Genomic DNA, 16,247 nt, shown 5'->3' with positions numbered 1-16,247 from the left:
TGGTTTTTATCCGAACTCAATGTGAACAATGTGCTTTTACATCGATGCCTCGACGAGGAACCATCAGGACGCGCAGGGGTAGTAGTCGATTCGCCGCATTCTTTATAATATTCTATATCATCTTATAGACGCTTTTGGGGTAACTAATATATTGTGACGAATATGAGTGACACTAATGCCGTCTTTCGGTGAGTTTCACAGCTCCGGCTCACGCTCAATTCTCAAGGGAATGCTCTGGATCATTCGGAGACTTGAGAAGCAGATGTCGTGAAATTTTCGCACACGTGAAATGTGATAGGCAGATGTCGCCGCTGTTTTTCATTTAACTCATACGGCGAAAGGCTAAGCAGCGACATCTATTTTTGAAAAAGTAGGTATATTAAAGGCCGCGTTGCCAACCTAAAAAGAAGTAATTAACAAATTATCTGGCTCACAAATTGAACCAGATTTCTATCTGGATTTATCTGGCTCAAATCGTTTTTGTTGCATTTACATGCAAAATTATTTATCTGGCTCAGGATTTTGCCACCGGATGATAGCTTAAGTGATACTCACATCCCTAGTCTGATGCTAAGTAAATGAAGTCACAACAACAATAAAGTAGACAGTCACTTATATCTACATAAACGAATAAATCGTTAGCTATCATCCGGTGGCAAAATCCTGAGCCAGATAAATAAGTTTGCATGTAAATGCAACAACAACGATTTGAGCCAGATAAATCCAGATAGAAGTCTGGTTCAATTTGTCTTTTTAGGTTGGCAACGCGGCCTTTAATATACCTACTTTTTCAAAAATAGATGTCGCCGCTTAGCCTTTCGCCGTATGAGTTAAATGAAAAACAGCGGCGACATCTGCCTATAACATTTCACGTATGCGAAATTTCACGACATCTGCTTCTCAAGTCTCTCAATGATACAGAGAATTCCCGTGAGAATTGAGCGTGAGCCGGAGCTGTAAAACTCACTGAAAGACGGCAATTATCAGGCAGGTTCTGAAATTCGAGTGAAAGTGAATATGAAAATGAATCTTAAGACGAGTGAGTTTAAATTTGGTGTTCTGAAAAACGAATGTTTCGTTCATTTTAGAGCTCGTTTTAATTTCACCCCAAAATTAATGTTTGACATCTGACAGCTATCGTTTGGGGAGTGAAAAATTATTTTAGAAATATTTAAAAATAAAAATTTTACATAAAATGAGCGCTACAACTACTCTTGCATTTATTTTGTTGGAAAATGAGGGGCGTGTTGAAGAAGCTCTTAATAGAAAGATTTTGCGGGATCACTCGTATCCTTTAGAAGTGCCTGAAGTTGTGTAAGCTTATAGTGCTTGCGTTATGTTCTGCTTTATATAGCAATGTTCTTTACAGTTTCGTGTCCAGCTATCGTGTTAACAAAGATGCATTTATAATGCTGTTAAATGTTATTGAACCTCATATAAAAGGCACATCCATTCCAACTGCATTGCAAATGGCTGCAACACTGCGATTTCTAGCCGAAGGAGGTTTCAAAAAAGCTGTGGGCAAGGATAGCTACATCGCGATGGGCCGAAGTACTATAGCAAAAGTACTGAAGCAAGTGTTGCGAATTTTGGAAAAATACTTGGGTCCCAGGTGGATTAAATTACGAATGACGGAAAATGAGGTGACGCAATCCAAACAACATTTTCAGCAAAACTTTGGGATTCCTGGAGTCATTGGCTGCATTGATGGAACGCATATTCCAATAACCAAACTACATATAGACCACAGCGTCTTCTATAATCGCAAAGGCTATTTTAGCATGAATGCACTGATTGTAAGTAGTAATGTCAAAAATTAAAATATTCCTTGAAAATAATTATAACACAAATTTTTGCTTGTAGATATGTGATTACAAAATGGTTATTAGAGCTGTTGACGCTCGCCACCCCGGATCATGTCATGACGCAATGATATGGAGTGTGAGCAGAGCAAATTACCATTTTCAACGACGCTACGATAGTGGAGAGCGCGGTTCATGGCTTTTGGAAGACGGGGGATATCCTATTCAGCCATTTTTGCTAACACCATTTAGGAGTCCACAACTTGGCACAGCAGATCATACATTTAACCGAAAACATTCTTCCGGACATAATATAATTGAGAGAACTATTGGTGTTTTAAAAAGTCGATTTCGATGCTTAGCCCGCACTCTTCAATACCAACCACAAAAGGTGATACAAATAACAAATGTTTGCTGTGCTTTACACAACGTTTGCAAACACTACAATGTGCAGGATACAGTTGAAATTAACGTAGAAAATGTGGAAGATGTATCAGCTATTGCTGAAAAAGTATCCAACGATACTACGCTTAACCGCGAAGCTGTAATAATCAGGGAAAATATTTCCTCCCGACTTCACAGAAATTCTTGAAAATTTAATGAAATAAATAAATAATTTAAATACACACAATTATTACTAAAAAGTTCAAATATTGATATTTTATTAATGCACTGTTAAAAAAAAACATTTCATAACATGTCATAAAACTAAATCAGCATCAGTTTCGTTTAGGATTTAAAAAAATTAAATTTTAGTTGTTATCGCTTTTATTTCTTTTCGAGTTGTATTTCAGGTTCATTTTTAACTCCGCCAAATCGTTTTCTTTAAGCTTCAGCTCGTTCTCTGTCTGCCGTAGCCTCTCCATGTGAAGATGGTGTCTTTTATTCTCAGCGTTGCCCTCCTTTATAGCAGTTGTCAATGCTGTCTCTGCTTCACAGAGACTTTCAACGGCACCGCTCACATATATTGTCACCTCTATATTTCCCTTAAAGCCATTGACAAGGTTTTTCATATGCATTGTTTGCTCGGCGATGTTCGATTTAAGGCAATCAGTAACAGGGGGCTCGGATCTTCGATGACGCAGCAGCACCACTTGTTGAAGGCCGATTATCATCTTCGCTGGAGGTCTCTGAAGGTGTCTCATCATCTGTTGCTCCACAGTCTTTTGATTTTGGAACACCTCGTACGGTAGTGTGTATTTTGCATAGCCGAGTAATTGCATCTTCGGTTGGCGTCAATACATGCTTATTAAAAGGGCCGCCTCCTGTTGCCCCAGCCTCTTTATTATTATGGGCAACTTTTTTCCTAACAACAGCTCTCCAATCCAACCAAACCTGGAAAATTGTACACACAGATATATGTAAAAATAAAACACCATTACAGAAGATTTTATTTTGCACCTTCTTCCAGCCAGAAATGTCTTTATGTGGTGGACCATGGTTATTTAATTCTGCCACAACCTCCGCCCACAATGCATCCACTTTCACCTTATCACCTTTTATGAAGCCGACTGCAATTTCTGGATGATTTTCCATAAATTGAATGAGAACTGTCTCTTGGCGTACATTTTTATGTTTGCCACAAAAAATATAAGAAAATAACTTGTATCATTTGGTTTTATGGTAAAAATAATTAATTTTGTATATTCTTACAGCAATTTAATTGACTTAGATGTTTTATGGCACCAAATCCACGAATTCAAATTAAAGTGAATGCTAATCGAATATTTTCTAGTGAATTCGTTTACTGGAACACTCATATTCACTCGCAGTTCATTTAAGAAAAATATGTGAAAAAGAAAATGTGAAAGTGAAACTCAGAACAGGGTGATTCGGATTCACAGTGAATTTAATAGATTTTCAGTCGGAAGTGAATTTCAGAACCTGCCTGTATGTCTACACATATGTACGTATACGCAGCAGAGAAGAGATGCACAAACACATGCAGATATCTGAGATGCTCCCAAAAGTATGCAATTGTAATTGTGGAAGTGTCACTCACAAATACAAGCATATGAGAAGCTATATACGTGCATCTGTAGTTATAATTATATGGCGGTGACTAAGTAAATTCTGGAAGCGCCTAGAAGATGCCACGAGGAAATCACAGAGTATAAAAGCACCGCCGGTAGAGGCGCTACGACGCTATTTAGCGAGCAATAGCAGTCAGTTTCCTTTAAGCTATCAGTCAGTATGGTTATTAAGCCAGCTAGTTGCAAAGTATAACTGTTGTTGTGAAGCACTTTAATAAAGGCCATTTTTCCATTATTCAATATTGGAGTTATTTATTGAACAGTTTAGTGATTCGAACTTAGCAAAAGGGCAAATAAGAGGATTTGCAGTAAATTCGTTGCAATATTATAATATAATATAATATTCAATTTGGACGCAATTCAAAAAATACTGAAAGTAGTTTTGATCACTAAAAGAACTTTATAAACAATAAATATAGTTTAATAAACTAAAAAACACGCAACTATGGTACCGTTTTAGTATCTACAATCCACTTAGAAATTCGATGTTGATAGCACCGTAGCACAGGGGTTCGTGTCTGCGCTATTAAGCACAACTCGTTTTGTAGCGAGTTATTTAACTACTGCTGCGAATCTTTAGTAATTGCCGCTAGATGGGTCTAACTCTCCTTTGCGCGCCTGGCCCCTTTATTGTTGCCGACGTAGCAACCGTGTGTCCGTAGACTAAAAAACAGCCCCACTTTTGGAACTGTCGCCCACCGTACCACTTTTGCATAACTTGAGGGCGGCGTTCTATATTTCTAATTTTTAAAGAGCTTACTGTTGTCCCTGCGTCCAGGTTGCCGCTATTTGCTCTGAGTGTGGATTTAATCGCCACCGTCTGCGCTCCCTCTCAGCATCATCAGGCGTGTCATGACTATAAATGCCATTTTTCTCAATGCAGTCCAGCATCCTTCCTGTTGCACTTTTGTGCTACTAAATTTCTTGAGGTAGGTTCTTCTCCAAAAACTCTATGCAAGGTAAGTCTTTCCTCGTGAAAACGGGAGCACCTTGGGCAAAGAGGATTTTCCTCTGTACTACGCTTCTATAAATACCTTTTCAAACCGCCATGTCCACTTAGTATCTGCGTGAGATGGTAATTCAGTTCGCCGTGCTTCCGCTTATTCCACTGAGCTACGTCCCAAACTAACGTGAAGGTCCAACACCCTTTACTCGAGGCCTCCCACCGTTCTTGCCACTTAGATATTGTTTACGCCCTTGCTCTTTTCTTCGCGCCTTCAGATGGTTGCTCGATTGACAGTAAGTCCACTGGGATTTTCCGAGTTAGGACCAGGATCGCGTCGTCGGACACCGTCCGACACTGCGCGCCTAGCCTAGAGAGTTACAAACCAGCATACATACAAGTGAAGCTAATATAAACGTGTTAAAAATAAATAGCAATAACATACTATTCAAGCCAAATATTACATTTTTAATAATGAAGAAAATTTCTTTAACAAAATGTTGGCAATGGCAACAACGTACTGGACTCCAAAAACTTTAAAGATGCTCTCCCAATGCTTCACGTTCATTTTGTATGCTTTCCATGCTCGCTTATGTGATGTAATTTACTTTCATCCATTGGTATCGAGTCCACAGACAATGTAGAACTTTTCGAACCTGTAGTTGATGGTGAACTCGAACGGGAACGAGAGCTGCGACTACGACTGCGACTCGAATTTTTTGGATATTTGACTGGCCTTGTTGTGCCAGAGCATTGCATAACGAAGCGAAACTCTTCGATGAGTTCAGTTTTGAAGGGTACCTATTTTATATTGTGATAGAAAGGAAGAAAATATTGGAACTATTAGAATCCTTATTAAAGTAAAAGATTTAGCGACACATTAAGATGCAAAAAGCATTAGGGAAAAAGTAAGCGAGTTACAGATTAGTGGCTGGATTGTACAGTAGAGATTAGACCAAGACAATCGGAAGCTGGGACATTAGGAAATGTTTTTTAAAAGTTGTTACTGCTCCAAATGGTCTGGCAGAAAAATGGTACGAGATTTTTAATTAATTTAGCCTTAGGGCTAAACAAATTGAACGACGACGATGTGGGAAGTGAGGAAGATTTTCCAGTCCCGCAATCATCTCTAGTGTGCATTGACATTGGGGTATGTTTGTTTCTATTTACAAATGTGTTAAATTAATATCTACATAAAAAATCAAGTGAAACAATTTAAAAAATGTTATTTAACAAAAATGGGGAGTAATTAACAAAAAATGTTGGATTGGTTAATAATATAGGCTCATTCCATTTCAAGACACCAGGTCCCCGCAGGACATGATTTTTGATTTCGATGAAATTTTAATATGTTGTTCTTTGATCAAAATAATGAAACACGTATTTTTTTTTTGCCTCAATAAAATGCAATTGATTGTTAGGCCTTGAGCTCGATTCGAACCCGCGATCTTTAAACTTTTTCTATATCGAGTGAGCAGTTTATGTTTCAACTTGGGTAAATATCCATTAGCCAAAACTCGCTGTTTTCGAAATATGAATTTTTGAATAATCAACTTTTTTTCGCCATATACAAGGCGATCAATGCCAAATGCTTAAAATTAATTACAATATCACATTTATTGTTGAAAATATTCATTTGTTATTATTTTTCAGAATATGGCAAAATATTTCACTAAACCTCCAATACCGTGACAACAGCCTTTGCCATGTCCTGTTACAAAATCACTGTAATTCTGAAAAATAATAACAAATGAATGTTTTCAACAATAAATGTGATATTGTAATTAATTTTAAGCATTTGGCATTGATCGCCTTGTATATGGCGAAAAAAAGTTGATTATTCAAAAATTCATATTTCGAAAACAACGAGTTTTGGCTAATAGGCATTTGGCCAAGTTGAAATATGAACTGTTCACTCAATATAGAAAAAGTTTAAACAAAAAAAAGCATTTTTTGAGAAATTAATTTTCAAAAAAAGTTATAAATAAATTTTTATTAAATACTAAAAAAATAATTTTTTTTAAACTATATGCTATTGTTTATAAATTTATATAAAAGTAAAAGTAATAACGAATATTTCAAAGAAAAAACCATGAGAATCGGTCAATTTTACACAAAGTTATTTACAGTTGAAAAAATAGGTGAATAAAATATCAATTGCATTTTATCGAATTCATCCTATATGGGGTATTCCATCCCATTTCGACCAATTTTGAACCCGACCCCTTTAGAATTGGCTGAAAGTTTTTCTTCTTTTTCTAGCTTACGAAAATCGTTTTTCAGAAGTTTTTCAAATTTTTTCATCTAACTCAAAAAAAGTTATGAATTTTTAAAAAACACCGTTTTTGTTTTCAAAATGCTATAACTTTTTCAAAAATTTACCGTTTGGAATTTTTTTTTTTAATTTGTGTATAAATGCACTTTTCGGAAAAAATTCAAAAAAATGTTTAAAGTTTTTTTTTTGTAATTTTTCAGTTTTTCGATATTTTTCGAATTTCGCCTCATAAAAACTTCAATCAATTCTGCAATCATCCGTTTTTTTCAAAATAGTTAAAACTTATTTTGAGTTGGAAAACGGTGTTTTTTTTTTCAAAATGCTATAACTTTTTCAAAAATTGACCGTTTGGGATCATTTTTTTTTTAAATACATTTTTAAATTTAATTTTCGGAAAAAATACAAAAAAAAAATTTAGGTTTTTTTTTTTTCAATTAAATAAAAAAAAAAAAAAATTCTCGGCCCGCTCCGGGATTAGTGGGGATGTTGCAGAATTGATTGAAGTTTTTTATGAGAAAAAAAGGGCTAAATTCGAAAAATCTCGAAAAACTGAAAAATTACAAAAAAAAAACTTTAAAAATTTTTTTGAATTTTTTCCGAAAAGTACATTTAAAAACAAATTAAAAAAAAAGATCCCAAAAGGCCAATTTTTGAAAAAGTTATAGCATTATGAAAACAAAAACGGTGTTTTTTAAAATTCATAACTGTTTTTGAGTTGGATGAAAAAATTTGAAAAACTTCTGAAAACCGCCTTTCGTAAGCTAGAAAAAGAAGAAAAACTTTCAGCCAATTCTAAAGGGGTCGGGTTCAAAATTGGTCGAAATGGGATGGAATATCCCATATATATGTATAAAAATCAAATTCTGTGTGTGTGTGTGTTCGCTATGGAATCGTATTTCCCACACCTCAATCATCACCAAATTTTGGTTATGGGTTCCTTTGGTCAACGGGAATGTTTTAGGCTAAAAATAATTTCGATATATTAAAGGGGCGTGGTACCTCCCATACAAATTGAATTTTTGGTACTGCATAACTCTGGGGGTATACATGCCAGAACATTGAAATTCAGTAAGGAGTTATATGAGGTCAATCCCTAACACCACCACGAAAATGTGGAATTGGGAAAAAAGGGGGCGTGGCAGCTCCCATACAAATGGAATATATCATACTGAATATCTCTGGATGTGGTAATGGTAGGATAATGAAAATTGGTAAGGAGCTATATGACGTTAAGTCCTACCACCTTCAGTAAAATGTGGAGTTGTGAAAAAAGGGGCGTGGCACCTTCTCTACAAATGGGATTTTTCCGAACTATGGCTGCCGTACAAACTTAGGTTATTTTAACACCTAAAGTTTGACTGCATTGTTGAGTTTGGCTGTTATTCCTTTTGGACGTTTAGTAATCTGCCGTCGCTAAAAAAATTTGATAGCTTCAGTCTATCTACATCTTCTATAAAAATCAAATTCTGTGTGTGCGTCCCTATGAAAACGTATTTCCCACACTTCAATCATCACTAAATTTCGGCTATAGGTTCCTTCGATCAAGGCGAAGGTTTTTCATATTTCAGAATAAAGAATTTTAAATTTAAGTTTTTTTTTGGCTAAGCGAACGAGCAATCTTAGCTCCCAAATATGATCATGTTAACAAAATCAATGATCGCATCAAAACCAAATTCCTGGCGAAGTGGCGAAATATAAATTGATCTACAGATGAAGATCAAATTGTGAATTATCCAATTGAATTTCTAAGCTCGTTAGAACCACCAGGAATACCTGCGCATATATTTACTTTGAAAATTGGCTCACCAACCATGGTTTTTCGGAATTTAGACCCACCAAATTGTGCAATGGAACCAGACTTTGCGTTAAAAAATTAATGCCGAATGTAATCGAAGCAAGAACCATCAGCGGTAAAAGCGAAGATGAAGATGTGCTCATTCCACGGATCCCAATGTTTCCTACAGTTTTGCCATTCAATTTTAAGCTCTTACAACTTCCTGTACAGTTTTCCTTGCTTTTGCAATTACAATCAACAAAGCACAAGGACAATCGCTTACTGTTGCAGGATTTTCCCATGACCAGCTATATGTTGCTTGTTCTAAAGTTGGAACACCAAAAAATTTGTTTATCTTTGCACCGAACAAATAAACCAAAACTATTGTGTACCCACATGCATTACAATAAGATACAATAATAATAAAATGTTCTAACAGAAAATTTCACCAAATATGAGTACAAAATTCAATTCAATTTACAGAACAATAAATTAAATTATCAACAAACAAAACAGAAAAATAACGCAACATCCATTCGATCTCGGGCGTAACAACGTAGGCCGGGTAAAGCTAGTTGCCGATAAATCCGAAAAAAAAATTTTTTTTGAGGCAAAAAAAAAACATGTTTCATTATTTTGACCAAAGAACAACATATGAAAATTTCATCGAAATCAAAAATCATGTCCTGCGCGGACCGGGTGTCTTGAAATGGAATGAGCTTATAGTAAATTTGGCAAACTAAAGCTGAAAATTAATGGATTCATACACTTACTTGGCTGATAGTTACATGACATATTAGATAAGGTCAGGTTGAAAGGACTGGGCCGAGAAGCTGCATACCAACATAACTTAGGTCACCAATGTGCCCATTCTGATTCCCTAAAGAGTAAGTAACCCTTACTACTGTAGATCGAACCACATAGTGGAGTCAATAAATTTCACTATCGCCCTTAATTCGATCTTAGAGATATCCATATCATGAAAAACGGTTGACCGAGAGCAGCCAACCTGCTTCTGTTTAGAGGCGGACAGTGGCACAGAAGTGCAGCAACTCTTTTCATCCTCAATACATCTGCAGCTGCGACAACAATCATAAGAATACCCATTAAATAGTGATCAGTGAGAACGCTAATCAGGGACGAGGTTTCTTACTTATAAAGTGTGCGCTAGTTGGTCTTCTAACATAGGAAGGCCAAACCAACCTATATAAAACGCATGTAGGTAGCGCGCACCATGGCATATTTACCCTGCTTATAATGCTCGTGCGCATACGGAATTTCACAGAGGCCTTAGGTGTACATTCCGAATCATTTTCAGGAAGGATATGGGCGGTCGTACACTTCCTAGCCAGCTCATCAGCTTTAAAGTTGACTGTAATGTCCCTGTGTCCAGGCCCATTGATCTACTTTTTGTTTTCGACACATCAGTCCGAAGACTTTTGTGTGGCTATGCTGCAGGAGATAATTACGGACCTATTTTCCTCTCTAGACACAGGTGCCAAAGGGGATCTCCAGTACCAGATCCTGTGAGTGTATCGGTCGGAGTGCATAAAAGCACCACTAATAAAATGCTCCTAAGTCCTCTGGAATTTTTGTAAGCTTCTGAAGTTCGTGGCCCTTGTTAATGCTGGCCCCCAAACCCGAGCATAATATAGTAGAATTGGGTGTGCAAGGGTTGTAAAGATCCATTGTACTACTTTGGTACAAGAGCCCTACGAGACACCAATTGCTCTTGCAGATGAACAACGGAAGTGGGTGCTTTCTTTACCTGATCTGGTATATTGTCACTCCAAACTGCCTCCCAGATAATAGACTTAAACGATGGAGACTTGACTTTTGCCGCTAAATTTGGCAGGTATAAGATGCGGTGTTTTGTATTTTCTTTTGAACAGAACCAGTTTAGTTTTTTCTTGGTTGACCCCGAGTCCCAAACTACTTGCCCAGTTCTATATTTTTTCTATTGCCGCCTTTATTAGATTGCACAGTTTAGGGGAACTTTCTATGTACAATAACACAAATATGGTTCGCGTAGGCAATCAGCTTATGGCCCTCTAACTTCATGGGTTGTAGTAGCACGTCACCACACAAAGCAGCGGAGAGTACACCACTTTGCGGAGTGCCTTTATGTACCAGCATATGAATAGTATTTCCACTTAAACTCAACTAGGAATGCGTCGAATGCAGGCTGGTTAAGGTCGGCGTGTTGCTACAAGAAACACATTTTTAAAGGAACCTGCTATATCCAAGAATGCTACCAGTGTATACCCCTTAGGTCAAGCGACCTAGTAAAATTAGATATCTGAGAGTGGAAAGCAGTTTCGGTTGAGCTTGCGAAAGAAGGAAAGGGTCAATCGATATCCTGATTAAGTCTTTCTTAAATAAAAAAAAAAAAAAATAAGAAGATAGGATTTTAGGCCTGAAATCGTTCGGTTTAAGTGAAAGGCTTTCTCTTCCGTGGATATTATTATTATTATTAGGCCTGGAACTACTGCGACCTTTGTGCAGATCTATCCCTTTCAGCCTAATTTTGTATATGACGGCTTTTGATGTATCTATGTACCTCTTCAAGCTTTTTACTCCATATAACATAGGGATTAAGAGTCACCCCACCTAGATGGGAGAGTCTTTGCCTTTCAAGAGCGACGCATTCCCAGAGAATGTGAACCGGCGTTTCATCCTCCAGCTCACAGAAACGACAATTTTGAGTATCGGATAGCTTTAGCATACTTAAGTGATATCGTAGACCACAGTGTTCCGTATAGTACCCAGTGAGAGTTCATAGACCCTCCCTCCTTAGATTAATGAGTTTGGCTGATATTTTCATTGCCGAAAGTATCAAAAATTTGACCTGTATTTGTCCTGGGCAGTCAATCCAGTGACGACTGATTTGTCTTGTTTCCCAGTTACTTATAGTTTCCCTGGTGTGTGCTTTTGTGAGTCCACAAAAGGGCTCTGGACCATAGCATGCTGCTATAGCACCCTGTTTTGCTAGGTAATCTGTGTCCGGGAATCCATCCTAACAAAACCTTGTTTTTGGCTCCCAGGTCATTATGGATTTCAAAGCTGTCATCCACAAGCTTAGATGTAATTGTGTAGCATTGCAAGGCAGCCGTAGGGCCGACAAACTGTCCGACATAACGTAAATGATCTTCGAGGATGAGCCTCTCCGCTGACATTATCTACCGCAGACTTCTATTGCATGGATTTCTGCCTGAAATATGGTGGGGTAGCATTCCATTGGTATCAATGTCTTGAAGTTCGACCCATAGATGCCAGCTCCCGTTCTTCCGTCAGACCTCTGAGTCTGGGTCATTATAAGGATTCCCTGTTTCCCAGTGGATTCTATCCACAATGAACACTTCAAAGTTCCGTGAAATTCTGAGCTTAGGGGACATTACGTTAGGCAGTTGTAATGTGGGATTTCCTATGAATTTTCTTAATACTTTCGTATGCCCTATCATGTTTCCTGGCTTCAGCTCCGAAATGTTTTGAGGTCTTAGAGACCTTGGTGTCTTTGAAAAAATTATCGATGATTCCAGCCTTTCATTGACGCTGTTCACACACTGAAACTATATATTGCCAACTGATTAATTTTTGGCCAAAATTTAGGCGAGCGGGCGACGAGAAACCCGTATATTTTCCTCGTCGCGCTCTCGCTAAAAAATCGGTTACAAACTTGCGTTAGGTGAATAAAGTTTATGCACACCGGTAGGCACAGCTGAGTATAAAAAGTTAGCACGTACACAAATACACATGCAAGAGGTTGCTTGAAAGGCCTAAGAAATAAGACATTGAAGAAGTGCTGCTAACAAGAGGTTTCAAATGAACCTAAACTGGGCTCCAAAACTATAAATAGTTCTGGTGTCGCAAATATGGCGGCGCAGAGCTGTGTTTCAATTTCAAATCAGAGAAGTTTGCACTGATAATGAAAAGCTGCCAACCGGCTCACACTGAGCTTACTTGTTGTGAAAAGATTCTTAGAGCTTCTGTTGTTTTTAGAAATAAAATTAAATGAAACAACCAAGTTTAAACATTTTGGTTTTGTTTATAAACGGCGATGGTTACAAGGATATGTTTCTGAATTTCACTTCTTCGTCAGCTAGCTTCTCGGGAGCTGAGTTTTGAACTCGAAATCTCCAACATTTATACTTTATACTAGTATAAAGGCAGATGCACTCTGCTGGTCGTTTTGCAATTGGTCTCTAAGTATTGCCTTTTTGTTGCTATTCATTTATACACCATTAGGTACGTACTAATTCTACATGTTTTTAATTTTATATATATAATAGTGAACAGCGGAAGTACTGCTTATAAAAGTACTATATCCTGCAGGCTTTCCTCCATAGTTTGGGATCACTTACTAATTAAGTTAAGTTGCAAATTAGATCGTCTCTCCCAACAATATATGCGTATAAAAAGATTTAAGTTGCGTAAGCTAAAAGTTACGAAACCACCCATGAGTTTTTCAAGTCAACTTATACCCGACCTTATCATTAATAAATCAGATATGAGTCTGGAAGAAAATGAAATTGAGCTTTTAAATAAAGGGTTGAACTTCGCACTGCCGTATAAATGCTCACCTATGGAGGATATGATCGTTGACTATGAGTTAGCCCTCGGAAGAATAGAAACTGATGAGTCCGAAAATGTACGATTTAGCGTAAAAGAAGTTTTATTAGGAAAATCAGGCCCTAATGATTCTAAACAATCCAATAATTTTCATAACGCCGTAAAATCTTTAAACCAAAAGAACATATTTATTACGAAATCCGACAAGGGAAACTGTGTTGTTGTGATGAATGAAGATGATTACAACAATGGTATGCGTGCTTTGATTAAGGAAGGTAAATAAGTCAAAGTAAAAAATTCCCTCCCAAAAATGAAGAGAGAAATTGTGGAGCATCAAAAAAAGTATGCCGAACTTTTCGGCCGTCAGTGGGACATGAAAAAGCATAAATCGTATGTGCGGGTCCCTTGTTTATATGGACTATACATGGGGCACAAACCGGGAAATACATTTCGACCAATAATTGCCGGTTATACCTCCCCTACATCTAATATAGCCAGATGGCTGAGCAATTATTTTAATAGTCTCAAAAGCTTTGATGAATTTTCCATAAAGGATTCTTTGGAATTTATATCGAAAATAAAAGATGTACGACTGAGCTCAAATGAATGCTTTGCGTTATTCGATATATCATCGTATTTCTCCAGCGTGCCGGAGAAAGGAGCCTTAGATGCGCTACTTGCTTGGCTCGATAGGCAAAACATTAATCCCTCGGTCGCTGGTGCTTTATTTGAACTAACCGTTTTATGCGTGAACCAGTCATTTTTTCAGTTTAGAGGCGAATTCTTCGAGCAAATCGATGGCTTACCGTTGGGATTAAATAAGCGCCCCTTCTTATGCAACCTTTTTATGAACACTGTCGAAGAACAATTAATTCAGAGCGCACTTTTCCCACGGGTATATTTTCGATATTTAGATGATTGCGTGGTCGTTATTGAGAAGGAACAAATAGAAAACACGCTTAACTTATTTAATTCAATTGATAATGCTATACGGTTTACATATGAAACTGAAGAAGATAATGAGCTACCTTTCCTTGATCTCAAACTTATACACAATATCGACGGATTTATCGAATTTGAAAACCCACATCCACTGAGCGTTTCATTCCAATTGAATCAAACCACCACTACTGCCACAAATTGGCAGCTTTTAATTCTATGGCTCATCGCCTTGTAAATGCACCGCTCAGCTGCAGCGCATTTAAAAGAGAAAAAGAGAATATAATAAGTATAGCTGAAACGAATGGGTACTGCCCTAACATTATCATACAGCTAATTAAGAGGCACCAAATAAAAAAGAAAGAAGAGAATGCACCTCGTTTTTCGATACAGTGGGGAAAAATGGTGGCAACGCTATTTGTAGTATCGCGTACGATGCACATTATTTCAACAATATTAAAAAAGTTTTCAATAAAGCATACGTTAAGGTTGTTCCAAAAACAAAGACAAAGCTGAAGTCTTTACTTAAATCGACGAAGGACAAGTGTGACAGTTTAGATAAGCCTGGGGTTTATTCGGTCACATGCTCACAAATCAATAACGACGGAGATGTATGTGCATAGGCCAGCCGACTCGCACTGTACGTATCAGGATGAACGAACATTTGAAGTATATCAAAAATATCGAACCGAAAAGTGGAATTGCGGAGCACGCTTTATTGAATGAGCACGTATTGAGTGAGGATGACTGTAAAGTGATTAAATCGAAATCTAATATCAATAAATTAAATATGTTACAATCGTTACATAATTATGTAAACAAAAATGTCGCGGTCAATCGGGATATTGGCCCACTGTACTCTACTTTTTTTTCAGCCATACAGTAAACTTATGATTTGCTTGCTATTGTTATTGTTCTTGTCATTGCACATTTTCTCATTACTTTTGTTATATGTAGCTACTGTATTTAGTAAATTATGTTTGCATATTTTTAATATTTATATTGTAACGAATTTTCTGCAAATCCTCTTATTTGCAATCCTCTGCTATGTTCGAATCACTAAAATGTTGAATAAATAACTCCAATATTGAATAATGGAAAAATAGCCTTTATTAAAGTACTTCACAATGACACTTATACTTTGCTACTCGCAGGCTTAATAACCAAACTGATTGATAACTCAAATACTATTGGCCGCCAGATCGCGTGCTTAATCAATAACTGATTGATTGCTCAACTCAAACTGAATTACTTCTTACTCGCCTGCCCCGCTTTTATAGTTTACGCTGCATACTTCTAGGCTCTTCGATTTCCAGAACTTACTAGTTATTTTCGGCTACAAAATCGCCAGCCACAACTACGTGCACAAATTATTGCTCTCTCTTGTGACAACTCAGATAAGATATATGCATGCGTTTGTGCATTGCCGCTCCGCTGCTCGTATACGTACATATGTGTAGACGCAATTATTTATTCGTTTATGTAGATACATAATGACTGAATTATTGATGTGAATGTTTGTAGTTTACAGTCTCTCGCGCATACATAGGCGTACAAGTAAATGCATCTGTGTGTGACATCTTTCGGCTGCCTTATATATGTGTATACATGATTTGATTATTGACGTAAATACTGCTTATCGTGGCCTTGGCATCGCCTTAGTGATGGTATAACTTAGTGATGTTAATATCCGTGACAATATATTAGACAATGTTTAGTTGAACACTACCAACTGAGGATGGCACCACGGGAGTGCCGAAACAATTTTGTATTGAAAAGTATTATTGTTTTTATAATACAATAAATAATATATTATATTTGCGTCGCTTAGCACTGAAAACAATCATATGTATATAAAAGTACTGCTGTAAATCCAATGTTACTAAGCTTTTGAGCGGCCTATAAGTATTCC

The 16,247-nt window shown here is 37.1% G+C and overlaps 1 protein-coding gene across 6 annotated transcripts in view; it reads right to left on the bottom strand.

Moving 5' to 3' along the window:
• Positions 1 to 16,247, bottom strand: part of Grik (glutamate ionotropic receptor kainate) — a 246,610-nt gene that overhangs the window by 174,801 nt on the left and 55,562 nt on the right. For 3 of the 6 annotated variants that reach the window (XM_067761777.1, XM_067761776.1, XM_067761775.1), the window contains one exon: positions 5,221 to 5,579. The exons of 1 other annotated variant lie outside the window; for it this stretch is intronic. In XM_067761777.1, the coding sequence (XP_067617878.1) occupies positions 5,343 to 5,579 (237 nt within the window). In that variant the 3' untranslated portion in view covers positions 5,221 to 5,342. Of the gene's footprint in view, positions 1 to 5,220; positions 5,580 to 16,247 lie in introns of those variants that run through there. 2 more of the 6 variants (XM_067761778.1, XM_067761780.1) reach the window with 1 other exon arrangement.

Source organism: Eurosta solidaginis, chromosome 1 (assembly GCF_040869045.1).
Source record: "Eurosta solidaginis isolate ZX-2024a chromosome 1, ASM4086904v1, whole genome shotgun sequence".
NCBI classification, from domain to species: domain Eukaryota; kingdom Metazoa; phylum Arthropoda; class Insecta; order Diptera; family Tephritidae; genus Eurosta; species Eurosta solidaginis.
The sequence above is the reverse complement of the archived record's forward strand: the minus strand, read 5'-3'. Positions and strand labels throughout refer to the sequence as shown.